At 33.3% G+C, this 24,584-nt stretch overlaps 4 protein-coding genes across 4 annotated transcripts; 3 read left to right on the top strand and 1 right to left on the bottom strand.

Moving 5' to 3' along the window:
- Nucleotides 1-1,996: 1,996 nt before the first annotated feature.
- Nucleotides 1,997-3,207, bottom strand: LOC127123413 (uncharacterized). Its single transcript, XM_051053631.1, has 2 exons — nt 2,259-3,207; nt 1,997-2,061 (listed from the first exon to the last, which is right to left on the bottom strand). Exons 1-2 carry the CDS (start codon nt 3,205-3,207, stop codon nt 1,997-1,999), a joined length of 1,014 nt encoding a protein of 337 aa, XP_050909588.1.
- Nucleotides 3,208-14,886: 11,679 nt separating this feature from the next.
- LOC127119704 (squamosa promoter-binding-like protein 6) lies at nt 14,887-17,658 on the top strand. Its single transcript, XM_051050004.1, has 4 exons — nt 14,887-15,083; nt 15,443-16,154; nt 16,336-16,472; nt 17,092-17,658. The coding sequence occupies exons 2-4, from the start codon at nt 15,484-15,486 to the stop codon at nt 17,559-17,561; spliced, it is 1,278 nt and encodes a 425-aa protein (XP_050905961.1). The 5' UTR covers nt 14,887-15,083; nt 15,443-15,483; the 3' UTR covers nt 17,562-17,658.
- Nucleotides 17,659-17,754: 96 nt separating this feature from the next.
- On the top strand, nt 17,755-19,165 carry LOC127119705 (uncharacterized). Its single transcript, XM_051050005.1, has one exon. The coding sequence runs from the start codon at nt 18,558-18,560 to the stop codon at nt 18,954-18,956; it is 399 nt and encodes a 132-aa protein (XP_050905962.1). The 5' UTR covers nt 17,755-18,557; the 3' UTR covers nt 18,957-19,165.
- A 567-nt stretch (nt 19,166-19,732) lies between these two features.
- LOC127119703 (protein DMP9-like) lies at nt 19,733-20,467 on the top strand. Its single transcript, XM_051050003.1, has one exon. It carries the CDS (start codon nt 19,811-19,813, stop codon nt 20,465-20,467), a length of 657 nt encoding a protein of 218 aa, XP_050905960.1. The 5' UTR covers nt 19,733-19,810.
- Nucleotides 20,468-24,584: the final 4,117 nt, after the last annotated feature.

Raw genomic sequence — 24,584 nt, 5'->3', positions numbered from 1 at the left:
AAAAGAGATTCAAGTCCAATTAAATAAAACTCAAGTTCTCATTGAACAATGTGGTTTCTCAGTATATCTTTTATAAGTTCACCCTCTCCTTATCCTTTTTGTTCTAGTTACACCAGGTACACATGGTTGTACTTCTTAAAAAAACTGAAATTGAACATGCTTTCAAATTGTTTCACATGTTTGTCAAAACACAATTTAACACCACAATTAAGTCAATTCAATCTGAATGTGGTGGTGAATTTAGGCCATTCACAAAATAGCTAGTAGAGCTAGGAATATGCCATTGATTTACTTTCCCTCACACCTCTCATCAAAATGGATATGTGGAACATAAACATAGGCATATAGTTGAAATGAGACTTACCATGCTGGCTCATCATCCAAAAATTTGATGTCTACAATGCCTTTTTGAATGACACACTTCATGAAGAAGTCTATATGACTCAACCACCTAGTTTTGTTAGTTCTGACAAGAATCTAGTCTGTAAACTCCACAAAGCCATCTATAGTCTTAAGCAGGCACCAAGGGCCTAGTATGGAAAGTTAACTCAAGCTCTCATTTAGTTTGGATTTACTCATTCTAAGTGTGATCACTCCTCATTTGTATATTGTCAACAAGGTGTTCCTCTTTATGTTCTTGTATATGTTGATGACATACTTATAATTGGTTCCAGTTATATTCTTATTGACAAACTTATTAGAAAAATGAATGATGCTTTTGCTTTAAAAATACTTGGAACTTTCATATTTTCTGGGCATATAGGTTAAGCCTCGAACCAATGGTTCCTTATTGCTCATATAATCCAAATACATAAGGGAACTTCTTTCTAAGGCTAAGATGAACAATGCAAATGGAGTCTTAACATCCATACTTAGCACCTGCAAGTTAAGCAAACATGGGTCATGTATTTTCTATGACCATCAAGTTTACATGTCCATAGTATAAGCTATGCAATATGTGACTCTAACTAGACCATACATGTCTTTTAGTGTTAACAAAACTTGTCAGTTTATGTTTTCCCCTCTAGAATCTAATTTAGCTGTTGTTAGAAGATATTAAGATATCTTAGTGGGACAATGACCCATGGTCTGTTGTTAGCCCATTTCATATTTGTTAATAAGTTTTCACTAAAGGCTTATAGTGATTCAGACTACGCAAGTGACCTAGATGATAGAAGATCGGGACTTGGTACTTGTATCTTTTTTAGTCCAAACCTTATTTCTTGGAGTTTTAAGAAGAAGTCTCTAGTATCTCGTTCAAGCACATAAGTATCATGCTCTAAAATCTTTTACATCTGAACTCCTATAGTTAGAATCACTCTTGGATGAACTTGACATTCCTGTATATACTCCAACACTATTATTATATGATAATTTTATTGCAATTTTGCTTTCACATAATTTTGTATTATATGTCTACACCAAACACATATAAATGAATATTCACTTTGTTCGTGAAAAGTGAGGTGTCTAAGAAGCTTCTCATGCAACATGTTCCTGTTGCTGCCCAGATAGCAGTTACTCTGACCAAACCACTTGGAACAACTTCTCTTAAAGAATTGAAGTCCAAGCTCAAGTTCACTTTTGAAAGGCCCACTTGAACTTTAGGGGGAATGTTAGAGAAATCTTTGCTCAAGCATTTTGAAAGCTCTCAATAATTAACATAGTTAGTTGTAATTGGTTACTAGTTAGTTAAAATGTAGTTAGTTGTTAGTAACTAACATAAGTTGTTAAGTTTGTGTATTTTGCTAAGTTTGAATGTCTTGTATAAGGTTAGTATATAAACATAGTCTTCTTCATTGAAAAATTTTCAACACAATAATAATAATAATACACTTTGAGATTCTCATTTCATCTTTTGTATCAAACTATTATAGTTTAATTTTTCAATTCTATCAAGAGGGATGAAGGCTTTGGGAGAGGAGACTTCTAGAACAAATAGAAAAATCGTCAATATTTTTTAAAATTGAATTTATGTATTTTATATTTTATATTTTCAAGATATTATATCAATATAAAAGATATCTGAAGATTTTATATTACCTTTACGATCCTTAAAATCTAATATGAGAATTTTGTATTATGAATAAAAACAAACTCTTCGTAATTTTTTTAACTAAAATCATTCAATTCATTTCACTCTATCCTTTCTTTCTTTTTTTCAAAATTCTCATCTCTTTTTTTCTTCAAACTCCCGAACAATGATTATATATATATTAAGAGAACGGGCCATGAACTATGGTTACTACTTAAACTACCATATGGATTCATTCCATCAGTAGAAAGTCCAAGCCTAAGGTTTCTTGGTTCAATGCCAAAGTCTGGAAATAAAGTATCAACCTTCTTCCATTGCAAAGAGTCGGCTGGATGCCGAATTTTTCCATCACACTTCCTTTCTTCTGCATGCCATCTAATATTCTTCGCATCATTTAAATTACCAAACAATCGCTTAAACCTTGGAATAATTGGAAGGTACCATAACACCTTTGCTGGAGGACCCTTTGTGGTCACATCACAACCTTCATCATCACTCTTCTTCTTATAGCGTGATGTCATGCACTTGGGACATTTTTCTTTCTCTTCATTATCTTTCCAATACAATATGCAGTCATTAGGGCATGCGTGTATTTTCTTATATTCTATACCCATTGGACATAATATCTTTTTTGCCTCATAGGCCCGGTTCGGCAACATGTTTTCTTCCGGTAACATTTCCTTCAACAACTCTAACAATTGTGTGAAGCTTTTATCTGTCCAACTATTAATCGCCTTCAAATTGAACAATCTTAGCACAGCCGACAGTCGTGTGAAGTTTTTACAATTTGGATACAAAGGGATTTTACTGTCATTGCAAAGAGTATCATGTATATTTGCCCGTTGAAAAGAGCCTTGTCCAATATCACGGATCATATCTTCTAGACGATCACCCATCTCTACATCAAACTCTTCTTTAGGAGAGGCCTTTGGCGCGTCAGACAATTCACCATGCCATATCCACTTTGTATAATTTTGACAAATCCCGTTAACTCCTAAGTGTTCCCATACGATGTGAGCCTCTAAAGGTGCAATATTTACACACTTAGCACAAGGACAGTGAAATCTTCCATTACTTTCAGGAAGATTAGTTTCAGCAAATTTCAAAAACTCTAACACTCCTTTCTTATACTCCTCGGATAGGCGATTTTTTTGCATCCAACTACGATCCATAACTATGTAAAGAACAAAAAGAATTGTAGTTAAAAGATGCACTTACAAGTATAATACAACTAGTGTTTCTTATAAATAATACAACTAGTCTTGTGAGGAAACCATAATTTTGATCATAAATGTGTTAAGTTAGTGACAACTAAATTGACAACTAAAAACACAGTTAGCAATGGAATGGCAATTGCAGTGAGAGACTGTCGAAGTATTCTGGACAAGGCATAAAAGAGTTTAAAAATGAGGTTGTTTTGATTTCAAAACTCCAACACAGAAAACCATTTGTTAGCGACATACCGATTGCAGATTTTGGTATGGCTAGAATGTTTGGTGGAGACCAAATTGAAGCAGTTACGAATCGTGCTCGCCCGAACAACAAAAATTGCTGCTTCTGTTTCTGCACTTATTGTTGGTGCAATTATATATGGTGTTACCAGCCTGGAAAGAATGAGTTTATTTATGGTATCACAGTCTCAGCTACAGCAGCAGAAACAACATGTTGGTGACCAAAGTCATCTATACGAAAGTTTCATCCTTCTGATGAGCAGCATGTAAATTCATCCAAGCCTGGGATTGCAAGTTCTGATTTGTCAAAGCAGTTTGGCAATATTAATGAGATGACAAAGAACTGTATCTGTTTTTAAAGTCAGCAGAAGAGGCTGGAGGCTTTGGAGATGCTTGCACCAGGTCGCTACAAAGTTCATTTGAGGAGGTGGAAACACTGTTCTTCTAGATGTTGTTAGCTACAGAAAACCATTTGTTAGCGACATACCGACCATAATTTTTGGAGCGGATGTTACGCATCCTGAAAATGGAGGAGACACTAGCCCCTCAATAGCAGTTGCTGTAGCATCCCAAGATTGTCCTGAAGTGACAAAATATGTTGGCTTAGTGTGTGCTCAAGTTCACAGACAGGAACTTATACAAGATTTATACAAAACGTGACATGATCCTGTTCGCGGCACTGTTAGTGGTGGCATGATAAGAGATTTACTGATTTCCTACAGAAAAGCAACGGGACCAAAGCCCTGCGAACCATATTTTACAGGGATGATGTAAGTGAAGGACATTTTTATCAAGTTTTACTCTATGAGTTGGACGCAATCCGGAAGGCATGTCCTCCCTTAGAGCCAAACTGTCAGCCTCCAGTAACTTTCATCATTGTACAAAAACGGCACACTATGCTGATAAGAAGCACTTACCTCATCAAACAGTGCACTGTGTATAGCCCAAAACAAACCGCCGGCAGTATCTCAGTCTGGACTACCGAATGCTCCTGAGGGCCAACAGGCATTCTACCGAACTCAGGATCCTGGCACATATACTCATCCGGTTCTTGAGACTGCTGTCATTGAAACACTGTACCTTCCTGTGTCTGCTTCTCAGATAGTACAAACACTTATTCAGATTGTTGTTAATATACAACCAACATTGATCCAGGACAGCTTATGGTCATTTTGGTGATGCAGTTCATTTGGATACTACATGCAGAGCTAACCAATATAGAGTGTCATTTGCTCTTTTTACTGGAGTAAACAGTCATGGTTAGTTGGTTTCATTTGGTTGTGCATTCCTTTTTGATGATTCTGAGGCCTCCTTTTGTGGCTCTTTAAGACATTTCTCATGGCAATGAGTGACCGACAACCTGTCTCAATAATTACTGATCAAGACAGGGCCATACAGAAGGCAATTTCACAGGTTTTCCCACAAACTCGCCACTGTATTAACAAGTGGCATGTCTTGAGAGAAGGCAAGGAAAAGTTGGCCCATGTGTGTCTATTGCATCCAAATTTTCAGGGTGAACTTTATAATTTCATTAACATGACAGAAACCATCGAGGAGTTTGAATCATCTTGTAATTCTATCCTTGATAATTACGAGCTTAGAAGCAATGATTGGCTTCAGTCACTGTGTATTGCCCGTGATCAATGGGTTCCAGCATACTTCTGTGATTCATTTTTTGCTGCAATGTCTCCTAATCAAGGATTTGGTGTTCCTTTTTTTGATGGGTACGTCATCCAACAGAGGACATTGCCTTTGTTCTTTAAGCAATATGAAAAAGCTTTAGAGAGCTGGATTGAAAAGGAAATAGAAGTAGACTTCGAGACAATTTGCACAATGCCGGTTTTGAGAACATTGGTTGCTATGTATTTTCAGACAAGACAGGAACACTAACAGAAAACAAGATGGAAGAAGAATTATGGGAGCTTCTTGGTTACTACTGATAATAGTTCAACAACAGCTGTTATTCCGAAACAGAGATGGAAACTCAAATCTGAAATTGCAGTTGATCCCAAACTAATGAGCATGCTGCATAGAAACTCAAATAGAGATGAAAGAATAACTGCTCATGAGTTTTTTTTCTTACATTGGTTGCTTGTAATACTGTGATTCCTATATTTACTAATGGTGGATTTTCTGGTTGTGGAACAAGTGAATCAAATGGATATGTAGAATGCATTGATTACCAAGGTGAATCCCCTGATGCAACACAAGGCTTACTGTGAAAATCATACTAGAACAGATCAAAGAAGTATGAAAATCCTGATGGATCAATCACTGCAAACTTCTGAACAACAGACGTGGTTACAGAAATTTCTGGGGTACGATTTCAAGATTGAATATAGACCAAATAGCTTACCAAATAGCTTACCATATGCAGACTCATGAACATAAAGAACAGGCATGCTCTGTTAAGCAGGCTTGCGACAAATCCAACAATCCTAATATAAAAGAACAGGCAGGCTCTGTTAAGCATGCCAGCAAATTCCAATGAAAATCCCATCTTGGAATTGTCGTTGGGCTTGGGAACTCGCGGAAAATGCCCTAAATGTTCAATCATAACATTGATACTACAATTTTAAATGAAAATCAAACAAGAAGCTGAAACATACTCAAACTGTTTCAGCATTACACAATCTGTGAAAGAGATCAGAATAATAGAACCATACGAAAATATACAAAAACTGTTTCAATGTTAATTCCAAACAGAACCAATGCACAAAACAATCAACACAACCAATGCACAAAACAATTAACACAACATTCAAAATCAACCATGTGTTCAAATATTATAGAGGCAGTGGGAAAAAGATTTACCTGATTGTCTCAAACTTGCAAATCAATAACCCGTTGTTGATGTTGCGTTATGTTTCTATGGAGATGAAAAAACCTTCTTCGATGAGTCGTCGAGCAGCTGCTAGTAGCTTTCGTAAAGATCGTCCAGCAATCACGTTCTTTGTGGGTTGTGAAGATTTCCGAGCTTTCGTAAAGATCGTCCAGCAATCACCTTCTTCGACGGTAAAGAAGAATGATGAAGCCGTTGTGGGTTGTGAAGATTTCCGAGCAATCACGTTCTTTGTTCCTTTTTCACTATTTCTTGCACTTCATCGATGATGAAAAGTTTCTAAAATGTGAAATGAAAAGAAAATTTGGAACATGAGAAGTCATGGTTATATTTTAGGCGGTAATGATAAATTGTACTTAGGGATTCCTAAATTTACACCCTATTTTAATATAACGGGTTTAATATAAATTTAGTCATTTATATTGTTATAATTATACACCCTATTTTTAAATATAGGGTGTTTATTGTTATATTAATATTCCAAAATTTACACTCTATTTTAATATAACGGGTTTAATATAAATTTAGTCATTTATATTGTTATAATTATACACCCTATTTTTAAATATAGGGTGTCTATTGTTATATATTAATATTAAAATTTATTATTTTTTTAAGAAAATTTAAGATTAAACAAATAAGAATAATAAAAGTTATTGTTTAAGGCACGAATATTTTATTTTTATTTTTAAATTTACACCCTTTTTTTGAATATCAGGTGTAATATAGAGTTGATAATAAATAATATTTGAATTTACACCCGTTATTTAAAAATAGGGTGTCTATTGTTACGTACTAAAATTCAAAATAAGACTTTATTTACAAAACTGTCACCGCATTTGCTTTTTACACCCGTTTTTTGTAAAACGGGTGTAAATTTACAAATTATATTATTCTTTTTGTACTAGTGTATATATATATATATATATATATATATATATATATATATATATATATATATATATATATATATATATATATATATATATATATATATATATATATATATATATATATATATACACACCAGAGCAGTAGGGGCCTCTAAAATAATAATAATAATGAAAATAATGGTGAAAATATTAGTTAAGATAAAGATATTATTGATAATCAAAATTGTAAGAGTAAGATAATATGCGGAAGACATGGAATACATGTTCAAGATATTAAAAGACTTGCTTTTATTTATGAAAAATACTTACAAAGGATGGCAATCAAGATTTCCAAGTTTTAAGACTGAAAACTCGAATGCCTTTCACAACACACAAATGATCCTTTTATAGGCAAGGATCCACACGGACTTCAAACTAAATTAAACTAAGCATAAACTTTATACAAAGTAATGACCCACATGGTCTGAATAATTGAAATAAAATCAAAAACTTTAATAAAGTAATGACCCACATGGTCTGAATAATTGAAATAAAACAAAAACTTTAATAAAGTAGAGTCAATAATTCAAAAGTAATTCTGAGTGGAAGGTAATTGAGGACAACAAAGGGGGCCGTGGTTGTCTTGAACTTCTTATCTTTATCATAATTGATTTTATCTTCAAAATAATTATGACAAGAGGATTCTTCAAAATCTTATCTTCATCATAATTGAACTTATCTTCAACATAATTTAGAGGTCTATGATTCCATAACAATCATCTTCATTATTATTTTCAGAAGTGCTAGAAGCACTATCACTTTCAGATAAAGCAGTCATAGCTTCTTTAATTTTGTTCAAGAATTCTTTATGGCTGGAAGTAGCAGATAAAGAGGCAAGTAATTTTGATTTATCTAATAAGAACGATGTATCTTCTGGAGAAATAGCCTTTTCTTTGCAAAGACCTGGATGAGACTTGAACCAAGAATCTAATCTTGATGGAGAAAGCAAATCTGGATTAAACTTTGACCACCATTTAACAGAAAACTTCTTGACCAATTGAGTAGCAGAGGACCCTTCCCATAATGGATCAGTTGAAAAGGTCCAAGATGAAATCCATGTAATTCCAAAAACAGCACAAAAACATAATAAAGACTTATAATCAGGACAGGTAGTTTTTGCTGTAAAATTGTTAAAGGCTTTTGAGGCATAATCTGGAAATATTTCTAAAATTGGCCCAACAAATATGAACCACTGGATAAACCAATTAGGAAAGCTAAGTGAAATATCCTTGTTGAACCATATAAACCAAGTGTGGTTGAAAGGTTCGACCGATAAAAAATTGAACCAAGCATCCATGTAATCAAAGTACGAATAATATTGTGGAGTAAAGGCTCTGGAAAAAGATTTTAATTCTGATGGAGGTTGATTCCAATCAGAAGGAGATAATACCTTATTAACTTTGAATTTAGAGAACTTTATCTTAGACTTATCACTCGGATCTGTTTGGTGGGTAAGAGTAATAGACTCAGAATCTACCAAGATAAATTCGTAGAATTTTCTGGTCTTGGTTTGGTCTTTAGGAATGAAGTAAAATCCTGGGGGGAAAATTCTTGAAATATTTTGTAATAAAGAGGAATTTGGAGGACAGTAAAGGGTTTCTAAAGGTAATATTGGTATAGACAAATCTTTGGTAATAAAGGTCGATTTGGGTGAAGAAGAAGGAGGTGTATAGTAGGCTAGTTTAGACGGGTAATTTTTCTGGATAGATAATGGACTGGTAATTTGAGATGTAAAAGCTAATGGAGTTAATAATGTAGGCTTAATAGTTGTCAGGGGAGTAGCAGTAATAGGAGAGGTAACTTTGGAAATAAAAGATGGAGAACCTAAAATTATTTCCTTATCTTTTTGATCTTTAATGGGAGGACCATAATCATCTCTGGGGTCAACTGATTTTTTACTCATGTTTTCCCTGTAAAAATTCTCTGGTTAGAAAATCTGGTAATGAATTTTTAATTCCTTGAATATGCTCGATTTCAAAATCAAAACAAGAAAGTAATGCTTGCCACCTAGCAAATATATGTTTTGAAACTAAATTTTTAACATCCTTTTGTAAAACACTCTGTGCAGCTTTGCAATCTGTTTTTAATAAAAATGTTTTTGAAAACAAGTCATCTTGAAATTTTGTAATGCACAAAACAATAGATAAAATTTCTTTTTTAATAGTACTATAGTTTAATTGAGCTGGGTTCCAAGTTCCAGAATAATATCTGACCACTTGTTCCTTTTCCATGCCCGGAAGTATTTGTTTTAGAACTCCCCCAAAGCCTATGTCTGAGGCATCGGTTTCAACAATAAGGTTGGCACTAGGATCAGGTATCCCTAAACAGGGTAATTTTTTAACTATTTTCTTTAATTGCAAAACACTTTGGGTCATTGAATCATCCCAAGGAGGAGGATTCTTCCTAAGTCTCTTGAATAAGGGTATACAAATGGTTCTTAAGTTGGGTATGAAGTCAGCCACATAATTTATACAACCTAAGAATCTTTGCAACTGGGTTTTATCCTTTAGTTCATCTGGAAATTTATTAATAAATTCTAAAGATCTACTAATGGGGGTATACATACCTTGAGAAATATCAAAACCCAAAAATCTTACTTTAGATTGAAATATTTTAAGTTTCTTTTCAGACAAGACTAACCCATTCTCTTTAATTATCTCATAAAATAGGTTCATATGTTGTATATGTTGATTTATAGAATCTGAAAATACTAATATGTCATCTAAATAGACTATGGTAAAGTGCGAGTAATCATTAAATATAGTATTCATAATATTTTGGAACTCGGAAGGAGCATTTTTTAAACCTAAAGGCATGACATTCCATTCATAGTGACCAAAGGGCACCACAAAAGCGGTTTTATATTTATCTTCTTCCTTTAATTGTATTTGATAATATCCAGATTTAAGATCAAACTTTGAAAATATACTTTTATTATGTAATCTGTTTATCAAATCCTTTTTATTAGGTATGGGATACCTAATCCATTGTAATGCTTTATTTAAGGGTTTGTAATTTATTACTAACCGAGGACTCCCTCTCTCTAGCTCAGAAGCATTGGTAACATAGAAAGCGGAGCAACTCCAAGGAGACTTACTGGGCCTAATCAATCCTTTGTCTAAGAAATCTTTTATTTCTTTTTTGCAATAGTCTAAATTTTGCTTATTCATTTGTATTGGTCTGGCTTTAGTGGGGATATTTGCTTCCTTAAAGTCAGGTTCATAGGGTAATGAGATAGTATGCACTTTTCTTTTCCAGAAAGCATTAGGTTGTTCTGAGCAAAGATCTTTAATGAATTTATTTTGTATACCTTTAATTTTTTCTTGAATGCTTGGAGATTGCAGTTGATCTTCTATCTTTTTATAGTGTATTTCTTTGTTAATGAAATTAATTTGTTGTCTTTTATTATTAATTTGATTAATAAATGATATAACCTTACTCTGGACAGAGTTAAGATCCCTAATCTTAGGTGGTTCTAAGAATTCAAATTTAATTTCACGCCCTAAAGCATTAGTGGTTATAGCTGCATTATTAACTGTGAAAGGGTAGAGTAAAGCTAGAAAAGGGGTTCCTAGAATAATGGACTCATGAATATTTCTTACTAAAAGAAAAGAGGTTTTATAACAAATCTGATCTTTACAAATTTTAGCACTTGATAATTTGTAAGAAACTTGTAATCTATTACCATTGGCTCCTCTTAAAGATTCTTTGGTTTTTTCATAATATTGGGTTGGGATCAACCCTTCTTGGATGCAATTTAAATTTGCTCCTGAATCAATCAAAGCAATTAATTCATAAGTTTTATCTTTAACAATGAGATTTATTTTACTATACCATTTATGCGATATTAATTTTTCTATTTTGTTAATATACCCATCTTCATTATTCAGAACAATAGTTTCCTCATCATTTTTGGTTAAGCTAGATGAGGCTAAGTTTTTATTGGATTGATTCTGAATAATCATGTTTCCTTGTAACTCTAAAAGTTTAATTTCTATCTCATCATCCCTGGTTTTTAGAATTCTAATTTCATTTTTTAAATTACTAATTTCTTCTTGTAAATCTTTAATAGAAACAGTTTTTTCAACCGGTTTCTTAAATAAATCCATAACATTTTTAAATTCTACTTTGTGAATATTCTTTTTGGAAATATCATTTTCATCTATAATATTTTTAATTTGTCTCATGAAAGCATTCTTACTTTCTGAATTTTCCATTTTGTCTAATATTCCTATCAAAGTATTAGCTTGATTATTTGTTAAAACATTAATTATTTTATTACAATTGTCACAATTACAGAAATCTAGGCCTAAACATTCATCAGAATCATCATCCGATTTTTCAGAATTGTCAATTTGATGTATTTCTTCGTAAGAAGATTCTTCAGATGTTGACGACCCTTCTTCCTCCGAGTTTAACAAAATGTTATTTAAAGTAGATATTAAACTTTCTTTTAATTCTTCTGAAATGTCTAAGTTACTCAGTTGATTAATCTTTTCTTGAACCTTACATTTATTAGCATAATGGCCAAAACGACCACACTTATAACACTTAACATCTTTATCCTTGGGTTTAGATTTATTATTATATTTTCTGTAAGGTTTCTTACCATAATTTTTCTTGTAAGGTTTTTTATAAAATTTTGGCTTGTCTTTGTAAAATTGCTTCTTATGATAATGGAAGTTATTTCTTCCTTTTCTAGCAGGGTTTTTATTCTTGGGGTTACTCGGAGCTCTCAAAGGAGTAGCTCCATATTGCTCGCAAAATGATCCCATTTCACGCCTATTACTAGCCTTTTCATTCTTGATCTTATTTTGTAATTTATAATCTGTACAAATTTGTATACTAGTTTCAATTACATAATTAGATAATTCTCCAATGGTTAGTGACTGATAGGGGATCATTCCATTAAAGTTTTGCTTAATATTAATTTTCACCTTTTCTGCAAATAACCTAGGTAAACCACTAATAAATCTCTCTTTCCAATAATCTGCCGCACCATCCGACCTAAGGCATAGTTTAGATAAGAACATATCTCTATACCACCTATAATCAGACATGGTTGGACAATAAAGGTTTAGCAATTGGTCAGCTGCTCTTTGTTGGAGTTTAAGGGGTTCTCCTACAAAGAACTTAGTAATAGCATATAAGAGGGTTGTAACACAAATCTCTTCGTTAGATTCTGTTTTTACGGCTGCATCTATTTGGTATTTATCTTCTGAACTAAGGAGGTTGTCCCACCATCCTTTTAATTGCCCGGTAAATCCCATAACTAATATCTCTTTAGTATGTTTATCCGTATTTCCTTTAAGTTTGAAGGCAGTAGCAGCCATGGTCATGTTTTGTATTGTATCCAAAACTTGTTGTTCAGACGCACCATCGATATTCCATTCGACAATGGATTCTCCTGAATAATTATTTTCTATAAAACTACTTCTTTCTTCAAATTGCACATCAGCAAACGAAGGCCTAGGATAATAGTTTCGTGTTTTAGGTCTTGGGGCTCTTCCGCCTAATTTACTCACCATATTGTCGTATTCTTCGTCTCGAGATAAAGTATTTATCTCTCCTGAAGAAGTTTCTATGTTTAAGGATTTTAATTTAGTAACCAATTCCTCTATTTTATGAGTAGTATCACGACCTAAACTCATTCCTTTCAACTCTTGGTTAGAAGGAGTATGGTATTGATAAATAGGTCGAGTAGGATCCAATTTATAGTCTTTAACATCCTTAGGTTGAGGAATCGAGTTTTCTATCCTATCTAATTGTTGGGACATAGTGTGAAGTATTTGGTTTGAATAGTTAATCTGACTATGCAGATTATTAATGTCTTTTCTCTGATCTACAGGATTAGCTATCGATTTAAATGGTGAAGCTTCTATTTCTATGTTCTCTTTAGAAGGGGTAATTCTAATAGCTTCCAATGGTGGATGAACCGACTCTATAATTTCTTTCCTAGAAGTTTTCCATTTGGTACTTATCCTAACATTAGCATCTAAATACATCTTAACAGCAAAAGGGTTTTCTATCTCTTCTTCTAGACAGAGTAATTCAAACCATGTAAAGAAATAGATATTAATTTCATGCGTTTTTAGAAACCTATAAAATTTTTGCAAATACATTTGAGTCTGATCTTTAGAGAAATTTGAGAAATACCAATTTCTCTTTTCTAAATTATAAATGGCCTCAAAGTCAGCTCTAATCCAAGCTTTGTCTATGACAAAGGGGTCGTCATTTGTAATAACACCTAGTATTTGGGATTCAGTTGGAGAGGGTGACCTAGAGGTCCTCTCAGAGTATAGCGGTTGGGGAATTGTAGGAGCAAAGTTTACTCCTGCAAGATTTACCCTAATTGTTGAATCAACTGAATGTCTAGCACTAGATGTTGACCCAATACAACTAGATTGATGATAGCGATATGATTGGCTTCTATTCATCCTGATCCTGACAGATCCATCAATATCTTGAATAACATCTCTAATAGTTCTGGCGTCAATCTTTTCAGATTTAACCACATCCTGTAATATCCATTCTTGAGGGAATTTTTCTATAATATCCGAAGCAGTCAGTATTTTTGGGGTCATAACATTGGACCTGCTAAGATTTGCTTCAATAATACAAGTTTCATTTCTTGGAGTAGTTTTGAGTGATTTAAAATCATAATTAACATTAGAGACTTTGTAGGTAATTCTACTAATAACGTCAATATTGGCAACTCCAGGATTAAAATTATCACTTAGACCCTGGACGTATATAACTAATGAATTTTTAGTGAATTCATCAGCCAAGCTCATAGAGTAATTGGGATGGCAGTTAAAGTAGACTGGACCATCGTTAAGATTTGATTCAACTATAGCAATAGTTGAATTATGAAAGTCTTTAATTCTAGTGTCTCGAAGAACTAGCAATATAGGGGTGTTTAACCCTAGTTTATGTAATGGTTTTATAGCTATCTGAATTAATCCTAGATGGATATAGCGATAACCTTCTCTATAATGTGTTTCTAATAATTTTTTATTTAACAAATTAATAGTTTCATGCTTGTTACTAACAGACGTAGCGGATTCAATAGTATGAATAATCTTTTGACTTTTAAAATCAAAAGTACCAATTTTATATATTTCTTTAAATTTAATTTCTGGCATAGACCAGTTAACTAATCTATTTTCCATTTTCTGAATTTCTAATTCTTGGTTTTGGAAGGTATCTTGATCTAATTCAATTTTATCATTATTTAAGGTAGCAGGAACCAAGGTTCGGTTATTAATTTTACTCCGTGAACTACATCCTAATTCACTAAAAGCCTTGATGATTTGAGACATGGTTTTAAAACAATATTTATACAAATAACTTTATTCAATTGAACTAGTTATTCTTCAAGTTTCTCACCCACTATCTATCTCTATCCTCCCCCTTATTGTTTGTATATATATATATATATATATATATATATATATATATATATATATATATATATATATATATATATATATATATATATATATATATATATATATATATATATATATATATATATATATATATATATATATATATATATATATCAAAGGAATAAATAAAAGTAATTAAACCTTTATTCTTTCACTAGAAGTCTAGAAGTATAAAATATGTGTTTTCAAAGCCACTTTTTGGTCACCAAATCAATTGTACTGAAATGGAAGTGCAGTGCTTTCTCAAAAGTAACATGCTTTTGGTTTCATGTTGACTCACTCTGTATCTGCTGAGAAAACCACCTTTCTCTACTGTTCAATCTTCTGTGTGCCAAATCCACTCACAAAGTGCCACCACAATCCATCTTTCAGGTTATTGATTACTTCAAGAACCATCTTTTTTTTTCTTTTTCCATTTGGGTTTCAAATGTTACAAGAGTTTGAACTTGGAAGATATATAGTTCTTCAATCTGGGTTTGATTTGGTTTACCCTTTTGAAATTTGTCTTTTGGTGGTTCCTTGATTTGTTTATAGACTCAAACTGTGAATGTACCCTTTTAAAAAAGTTGAGATTTTTTAGATGCTATGTTCTTTCCTTTTCTTCTCTATAGTAAATTTGTAGTTGTATTTTTATGTATATGCTTGAATTAGGTTTAATAAAAATGAATATGTATCAATATAAAAATTTAATTTTAGCATAGGAGTAATGTATTTCTTTTCAATTGTGGTAGGTTTCTTCATAATTTCTGTCACTTCAATTCATATTGTACTAATGGAATCTTGGAGTTACATTCCTGAAGATAGAAGCTATTTGTTTTCTGATGAAATGGAGTTTTCACTTGATGCTTTTACGAGACGTCGAAAACCATCCGTTGAATTGGAGAACAAATCTTCATGTAACTTTGAAAGAGATGGATTTAAAAGTATGGAGTTTGTGGACTTGGGATTTCCCGACTTTTTGCAGAAGTCTTTTCATGGTAGCAAACCTATGGAGTCATCTGGGGTTGTTCACAGTTCGGTTCAGACATCAAGTTGTGAGCTAGATAGTAATAATTCTAGTAAAAGAGGGAATTCTTCTATCCATGTTATTGCTTTTGATTCGTCTTTCAGGGAAGAAGATTATGAGTCAAAGCATTTAAGTTCTCTATTTGAATCGAAAAATCATGATTCTTCATTGTCAACTTTTTTAAATCAAGGTGCAAGTAATGACAGAGATGCCAAAGCGTTTGTTTCCACGCCGATACATCAAACCGTGCTCTCGAAGAGAGCTCGCACTTCCACTTTACCTTCCTCAGCTCCTGTATGCCAAGTTTATGATTGTAATATGGATCTTAGCACCTCGAAAGATTATCACAAACGGCATAAAGTTTGCGATGTTCACTCCAAGACAGCTAAAGTTGTTGTCAATGGCGTTGAACAGAGGTTTTGTCAGCAGTGCAGCAGGTATAATTTAAACTTCCTTTGGTGTTTAAACAAATGTTTTTTTTTTTGTTTGTATTATCTGTTTCATCAATGTTATTGCTACCAAATTGTCACATTGTTTTCACTTTGTTTCCGTCATTTGTTTATTATGAATAGGAAATGCATGCAGATTGAATTATGCTTCTTTTTGTTCTTGAATTAGGTTCCATTTGGTAGCTGAGTTCGATGATGATAAGCGCAGTTGTCGTAGGCGTTTAGCTGGACACAATGAACGCCGAAGGAAACCTCAGTTTGATTACATGACTAGTAAACAACACAAGACTCTTCAATCTTATCAAGGTATGAAATATACATTCTACTACCATTTTCATTAGACATAGATAAGACCGAAAAAGTATGTTAAGAACCTCTTTTCAAGGCCATTTACAATAGCTTCATATAACGATGTTTCCGATGAAATATACATTCTATTTCAGGAGGTTTCGTAATCATATTAGTTGGGATTATGCAAAGGTAGGGTCTATCTACATATGTAACTATATATTAGCTTTCACAAGATACTGATACAATTCCTGCCATAAACTGAAATTAAAACCTTAGAATCTAGAAAAGACAGCATGCAATTTTTTAAACATTTCAGACAAAAGAGGCAAATAAAGCATCTTAAATTACGCTATCACTTCGTCTTTTAATTATTGTCGTCCCAAGGAATGATGTGGACCATTTAACAAAAGTGTTTGTTTGCATTCATCCGAATTTTTAATGCACAAAGTTGAAGCCAACACACACCAGTGTTGTAAGATTAGTTTTCGCTATCGTGGTAGGACATATATTTTGCATTTCGACGATTATTTAAATCATTTATTCAAGTCATGATTACATGAGAAGGTCATTGTTGGAATGTTTTTTAACAAGATAAAACTTGCACTCAATAAGTCTAACAACTTTTCCTTTCAAGACATGTTTCAAAGTGGGATCCTTTTCTCAGCAAAGCATGATCAAATCTCTCAAAGTGGACATATCAAACTAGAAGAGGAACCAATTTGCAGCCCTCAACTAGAACCGCCCGCCACACTTGGTCACGAGTTATCTAGTCGTGCTCTCTCTCTTCTGTCATCTCAGTCACAGAATCCATCGCGTCATGCAGCAGGAAATCCATTCGCTACCTCCCTTCTTTTTCACGGCATCCACGTGCAAGATAGTGATGACCAGGTTTCTGGACCACATTTGAGAATAAGTTCTGTCGATAAACATGAACGAAATGAATCTTTATCACTTGAGATAAACTCTAAGGGAGTTATCAAATCTGAAAATGGAGTTACTGTTGATTTGTTTCAACTGTCTTCTCATCTTCAAAGAGTGGAGCAGCAAAGAAATTCTGTTTTGGTAAAGTGGGAAAATGAGGATTTCTGTTTCCCAAATGTGTGAAGGCTTTGTTTTTAGCCTTATGTGTCATGGAAATGATTCAATTTGTTGATACTTATATTTTTAATATTCAATCAAAAATATATATATTTTTATGATATTTTTGGTTGGATTTTTTTATGTGAATAGACTCGTTAATGGTTTAGTATAGATCAATGATAAGTTGAAAAGTGAGGGATATCAATGTTAGAGGAAGTATTGAGGGAAAATACTTTGTTAAGGTATTTTTTTGTGTGCAATAATGTTCTGATGTTTGTTGTATTGAAAATCATGTTAGCTTTGATCAGATCTGACTCATAGTGATTGTGTGATCATTTAGTTACCAACTATGTTGATTATGAAAATTGTTCATGGATGTTGGAATGGTGCTAGTTACACATTTGCATGTCATGGTTTATTGAAATGCCAGTTAGGAAGAAAAGACAATGTGTTTTTACATATAATCATTTACATATTGTGAACTGCAGTTTCATATCATGTAAAATTTGCTTTAGTTTCTGTTTTATATATTGATGTTTTGATGTTACAGATTTGTATTTCTATTGGATAAACTTTTCATTGTTTTTAATGCAGAGTAGTTTAGTTATAGTACCTAATAGGTTGATAGATTCAATGGAAGTGTGTTCTTCTGTTAATGACAAGCATGGGAGTTGCATAAGTAGTCTTGAACTCACTTTTAGTGAGTCGTTACATATACAAGATTCTGAAAAATTGGAGGATGCATCTAAGGGGCATGAGATATGCAATGTAGTAGAGGAAAACGAGGTTATTAAACCGAAGGAAGCAAAACTCAACGCGGTGTCTTTGAAAAAATCGGCTACCTTTCCAAATCCTCGCGAGACAGCATCTGTTACAGAATCACCTTCTGAGCATTCTGTCCATCAAGCGTACTCTCGTTCGATAATTCTTGTGTTATATTGGTAGTGTTAATAATGCTTATGTCTATAGGTTAATGCTATTTGATATACATCACAGGCCCCTTCGGAACTTAAATCTGCCATGAAAGGTAGTCGTGATAAAAACGGGGAAGGGCATGTGAAATTGACAGTGAAATGGGCTGCTGATGTGTATGATCCAATACCTACATTAGTGTCGCATACTGTCAAAAACAAGAAACAGCCGAAGTCCAAGAAGAAGAAGAATGAAAAGAAAAGTTTGAAGAAAGGTAACAAGGGAAATTCAACTCGAGGGAGCAATGGCAAAGATAAAGATAAGAAACAGTCTCGCAACCTTGGTGAACATTCTGAACTGTGCTATGAGTTGTCGGATTCTCAAGTTATTGAAGGTTCTTCTGATTTTGCCTCTGTTGATGTTTGTAGCCAAGATTCAAACTGCGGAGCTAGTTTCTTGAAAAAATCAGTTACAGAAATGCATTACTCGGTTGCGGAAGCACAATGAGTAATATGTCTAGAATGCTTTATCCTATTTCCTTCGATGTGCATAAATAAAATTGTGTCATATGTTAGCTCGTATATATATGGTGAAAAGACTTGATTGTATGGTGTGAGATTTTTGTACCCTTCAAAGGCAGTTTTTCTACATATCAGCTTGGTGATCAGGAACATATTTTTGTTTGTAATATGGAACAAGCTTTTTGTTTTGAGGCATTTGTAGTTTTCATGCATTTCTGGTTTATATTTTGGAATCCTATGTAGCCTGTACCATGAGTGGCAGGGCTATGCATTTCTTTTGGTAAATTTTGCCAAATGAGATAGTTGAATTGCATCACAATAAAGCTTTGACATCTTAAAGTATGAATAGGATCATGGAGAACCAGTTGTGCAAAATGCACACAAGGATCTCAAATACATTTTAGTTGGTTGGTGTGGCCAATGAGTTAGGTCATTGATCAGTTTGTTAAATTCTATTTTTAAATAATTTGGAGGTAGAGTTATTGCGTAGAACAATTTATCCAATTTGCAATGTAATTTCAAATAATTGTGCTACAAAATAAGGCATGGAAAACATGCTCAAATATAGAGTTTAAAAAATTTAAATATGACAAGAAAAAAAGATTTGGATTTGAAATTAAAAAAAAAGACGGCTTACATCTTAACATTCAACACAATTAAGTGGCAAATCAAAGTCCTAATTAGTTAACCGTCAAAACATAACCGCTCACAAGATTTTTTAACCGATGGAATGTACATTTTCACTATATATACAAACCAACATTCAAATCCAATTCCATTCATTCATAACCATAACTATTGAATCACTCACACACACATGTTCTTCATAAATAATCAAATATGGAACAAACTCAACCAGAAATTGGAATCAAAGTATACAATGTAACACCACCGCCACAGGAGGCCGTGGGCGCCGTCACAACCCAGTCGTCCGATCCACCGGAACCCGGGAAGAAGCGTCGCGCCATAATGGCAAAAGGTGTTCAAAAGACCCTCTCAAAAACTTCCCTACTCGGAAACTTCCTTCCAACCGGAACACTCATCACATTCGAAATGGTCCTTCCATCAATCTACAGAAATGGCCAATGCACTCATATTCACACCATCATGATCCATTTCCTCTTAATCATGTGTGCACTCTCTTGTTTTTTCTTTCACTTTACAGACAGTTTTCATGGCGCCGACGGTAACATTTACTACGGTTTCGTTACTCCGAAAGGGCTGTCTGTTTTCAAACCTGGACTCGCTGTTTCGGTTCCTAAAGATGACAAGTATAAGGTAGGGTTTCAAGATTTTGTGCATGCGGTTATGTCGGTTATGGTGTTTGTGGCTATTGCTTTTTCGGATTATAGGGTTACTAATTGTTTGTTTCCTGGACATGAAAGAGAGATGGATCAAATTATGGAGAGTTTTCCAATGATGATTGGAATAGTTTGTAGTGGTTTGTTCCTTATTTTTCCTACTTCAAGACATGGAATTGGATGCATGTCTGCCTAATTTGTCAGTATATATGTATTCATTTGTGTGTTTCTTTGTTTGCATATATCATGCATTTATGTTTAAACAATGTGAAGACTTTGTAATTTCAGATATAGTAACTTTTATAAATTGGAACCATAGTGTAATCACTGAATGTGTTATCTTCTTTTGTTTTTGCAAAGGCCAAATATAATAACATACTGGCAGAATCACACTAAGTTATATCCATGGTTTTCATAAGGAAATTGAGTTTTGTGGTTAGAAATTTTGAGATTTGACGGAAACATATGAAGAAACTTAGGCAAAATTTACTGTGTGGTTCTTAAAGTGGAAGGATGTTTGATTTCAAATTACGCTTCAATTGCAATCCGATTCAATTGCAGAAACTTTTACATCAGCAATATTATGGCCGTCATTGTTTTAAATTGCAGTTACGGTTGTTGCGATTGCGGTTATTGCGATTGTTGCGATGCGCGTAGTGTCAATTGCAAGTAAATTTTGATTGGAAATATTTTGAAATACAAAAATATAATTTATGATTTTTATAAGTATATTAAATTTTGGAATTCTAAATTTTAATATTTTTGAAGAACATACTTGAAAAACATGGTGAAGCGGTCTAAAGTAGTTTCTACTCCCTAATGTTCAAAAATGTGTGATTTCAAATTACACCGCAATTATAGTCTAATGAGGTTGTAGAGACTATCACATCAACAATATTGTGGCTATATTGTGGTTGCCTATGATTTAAAAACATCATCATAATGAGGAACGTGAACAAGAAGATGCACAAGGATATAATTGGTATTCTCCGACGTGTTTAGTAATAACCGGAGCTTTATTAGCTTTTCTCATTGCTTTCATTGTGAGTTCTTCTTTACTATTTAGTAATAATCAGTTTATCATCTTGATGGCTTCTTGTTAATTTATCAATCTATTAATTTTTAGGTCCAACAATATATAGATTCAGTTTCATTTCATATTTTGATTCAGGTAGATATTAAATATTTATTAGTATGAAACCAAACCACGTTAATTTCTTAAATTAAATTTAAAGTTTTTGGTTAATTCTGCCTTAATTGGACTTTATGGATAGAATTAGCAAGAACTTAAAGTCGTGAAGTGTTTCATTGATTAGTTGTATTCACTCAAAAGTATGAACAAGTTTTCTTTTTCTTTTTCAGGTGTGATTTATTGCTACATCTGTTCACATGCTGAAGCATCGTCAGCATCACCATTCAGCCTTTTGAGGCCATTTGTTTGCTCAATATAGAATAACTTTCGTCGAGGACACGCTAGGGTTTTGATTTCTTTCAGGTTGATAAGAGGACTCGGATTAAAATCCAGCCTTAAAAATGTAATAATGTTGAACTCTTTAGATTGATTTTACGATTAATGGTAGTATAGATATTACTATTGAGATGTGATCTGAAATGTGTTTTTTTTATGGTAGTTATTGAATGTGTTTTTTGTTCAATTAAGAACAGTTGTTAATCAGATTTGAAATTTAATGATAGTTATTGAATGTGTAAATTGTTGATTTTGAGTATAGATTTTGGAAGTGGAAATTTAATTCCAGCATTTCTAGTCTTCCAAATAGTAAACAAACATGCAACCCAAATTGTTGTTATTTTCAATTTCAAGCATTTCTTTCATGTCAGAAAATAACCTGAGTTGTGAGCTGCCACCATTATGATACGCTACGCTCACACCCAACTATCTATCTAGTCAAATCCATCCACACTTTAGAAAAAGCACATTCAAAAAATAGATAACATGTTGCCTCTTGCTCACCACATCATCTACAAAATGAGGATTTCTGTTTCCCAAATGTGTGAAGGCTTTGTTTTTAGCCTTATGTGTCATGGAAATGATTCAATTTGATGATACTTATATTTTTAATATTCAATCAAAAATATATATATTTTTATGATATTTTTTGGTTGGATTTTTTTATGTGAATAGACTCGTTAATGGTTTAGTATAGATCAATGATAAGTTGAAAAGTGAGGGATATCAATGTTAGAGGAAGTATTGAGGGAAAATAAAATACAACTTTTTAGCACAAAAATAACTGGAAATTAAATTTGACTCTAATTCAATTTTATAATGTAAGAATTTCGGTGTGCTTGACATTACCAATTTGCCCATTGTTGATTTCTTGCCATGTGTTGTTTTAAGGTTATTATGTGTTCACAATTTTCTTTTGCCAACTATTTTGTTATTATGCTGTGGAATCAGAGTGTGTAGTGAAAGTGTGTAGTGAGGCGTTGGCACTTTCCCTCTTAAATAGGAGAAGCGGTTGGCAATTGAAAGTGTGTAGTGAGGCGTTGATCACGATCAACCGTCAAATTGATATGGGTGGCCAGCAAGCTCTTTTGGGTGAAGTCGTTTGCTTTCATAGAGGAGAAAACCCACCAATTCAGCGCACTTCTATGATCTTCACTTTATCATTGGACATTTGTCTTTGGACTTTGAAGATGACCTTAAACACTTGTCTGCATGACGAAGGTTTGCAATATGTGCTCTCACTCGGCCACTAGATCTGGGGATGTGAAAGTCTTTGAGAAAACGTTACTTCCATCAAGAACAACCACTTTTAATGCCTTCCTTATAATTGGTAACGTTTTGTCGAGAACGACTTACACACGTCCCTATGCTAGTTGGTAATGATGTTTCCTCTTCCTTAGAGCACTTGAGTACTTTGAACAGTTTTTCGTGGAAATCTCAACTGTTGGTGATGCAGAGTGGATCGTACGGTCCTAAGTGGATGAACAACTTATAAGAGGCTTCTGAAGTGTCATTTTGACCCTTTCCGCCATTAATGACTTGCAAAAGAAACATTTTCTCCTTTTCTTGTGAGCTCTCATGTTCCAGCTTTAGTCGAGCTCATACGATCTTCTTTGTTGGTACATGTCTTGCATGATTGATTAATCTATCTTCTTTAAGATAAAGCTAATGTTTTTTTGTTGCTTGAACTTCCTTTTCTAGGGTTTCCTGAAAAGTTGAACTTTGACACATTTATTCCTTTTTTGAGAGATTTCTTTTGCTGATGTTTTTTTCGCTAGTAGTGTTTGTGTCTAGACTTGCTCTGTTACCATGCCTTGTTTGGATTTGGTTTCCCTTTGTCGTGCTTCTGACTATGGAAATCGCATTAACTTCGACTAGAAAGGTGAATAAAGATATCTCGGGCGACTGGGTGGACCAAGATATATTGAGGACCGTCTCCGCTTTTGTCAGTGAGGGTGTCTTAGACCATACTTCAATTAATGTGGATCCTTCGTCCGACTTGAGAGTGTTTCCCCCATATGGAGATAAGAGGATATCTAGCCAATATGATGGGTGAGTCATCCCTTTGCATGAATGCTTATTCTATTTATTTGGCTTTTTTCTTTCCTTTAATGTCTTTGAGATTAGTGTGATGAACCACTTGATGATTTCCCCTTCGTAGTTGCATCCCATGAGATGGGTGTTTGTCAAGGTTTTTCGATATTGGTGTGAATACAAGGGGGTAAGTTGACCATGACACTTTGTTGACTTGATACATCTATTCTGAATTTAAAATATTGATAATAAGTCGTATGTTTATAGTTGTTTATATTCTTATATTGTGACACAATGTTGGTTTTTAAATTGTATGCTTACATATTTACTTCATATTTTATAGAAACAACACTACGAATTTTACTCTTTGGGATGAGTATGCATTGAAATTCATTAATTTCAACAAAGACTAGATAAATTAGGCACCTATCATTATGGTGATATGATATGCAAAGATAAATGATGGACGTTTGTGTTTGAGAAACTATGGATAATTGATTATAATTGTGTAAGGAATATCAACCTTATTGACTTCATGTATTCATTTTCTAAATGTTTATGCAAATATTTGATATTTGTTTTTAACATTTATCAACATTATGAAGATTTACCAGAGGTTAATGGTTTCTGTAGCAAGTGTGTTCATTTTAATTCTTTTATTTGGTTGCCTTCCTATTTCTATTTGTCTAACATGATTAAATGAGATAGGTATTCAAGAGACATTGACGCCAATCCAAAACCTTAAGACAATGGAGGTATGAGTCATCTCTCTTATAAATCCAATATTTTCTTTATTATTAATCGATGTGGG

Source organism: Lathyrus oleraceus, chromosome 2, assembly GCF_024323335.1.
Source record: "Lathyrus oleraceus cultivar Zhongwan6 chromosome 2, CAAS_Psat_ZW6_1.0, whole genome shotgun sequence".
Taxonomy (NCBI): domain Eukaryota; kingdom Viridiplantae; phylum Streptophyta; class Magnoliopsida; order Fabales; family Fabaceae; genus Lathyrus; species Lathyrus oleraceus.
The sequence above is the reverse complement of the archived record's forward strand: the minus strand, read 5'-3'. Positions and strand labels throughout refer to the sequence as shown.

Bases quoted from the DNA above. Each gene is read 5' to 3' on its own strand.
- LOC127123413 (XM_051053631.1), bottom strand. From the start codon at position 3,207: ATGGATCGTAGTTGGATGCAAAAAAATCGCCTATCCGAGGAGTATAAG. The intron at 2,062-2,258 runs GTAGTTTAAGTA...TTCTCATATTAG, and splicing joins TGATGGAATGAATCCATATG to ATTTTAAGGATCGTAAAGGT.
- LOC127119704 (XM_051050004.1), top strand. From the start codon at position 15,484: ATGGAATCTTGGAGTTACATTCCTGAAGATAGAAGCTATTTGTTTTCT. The intron at 16,155-16,335 runs GTATAATTTAAA...TTCTTGAATTAG, and splicing joins TTTTGTCAGCAGTGCAGCAG to GTTCCATTTGGTAGCTGAGT. The intron at 16,473-17,091 runs GTATGAAATATA...TTTCCTTTCAAG, and splicing joins GACTCTTCAATCTTATCAAG to ACATGTTTCAAAGTGGGATC.
- LOC127119703 (XM_051050003.1), top strand. From the start codon at position 19,811: ATGGAACAAACTCAACCAGAAATTGGAATCAAAGTATACAATGTAACA.
- LOC127119705 (XM_051050005.1), top strand. From the start codon at position 18,558: ATGAAAGGTAGTCGTGATAAAAACGGGGAAGGGCATGTGAAATTGACA.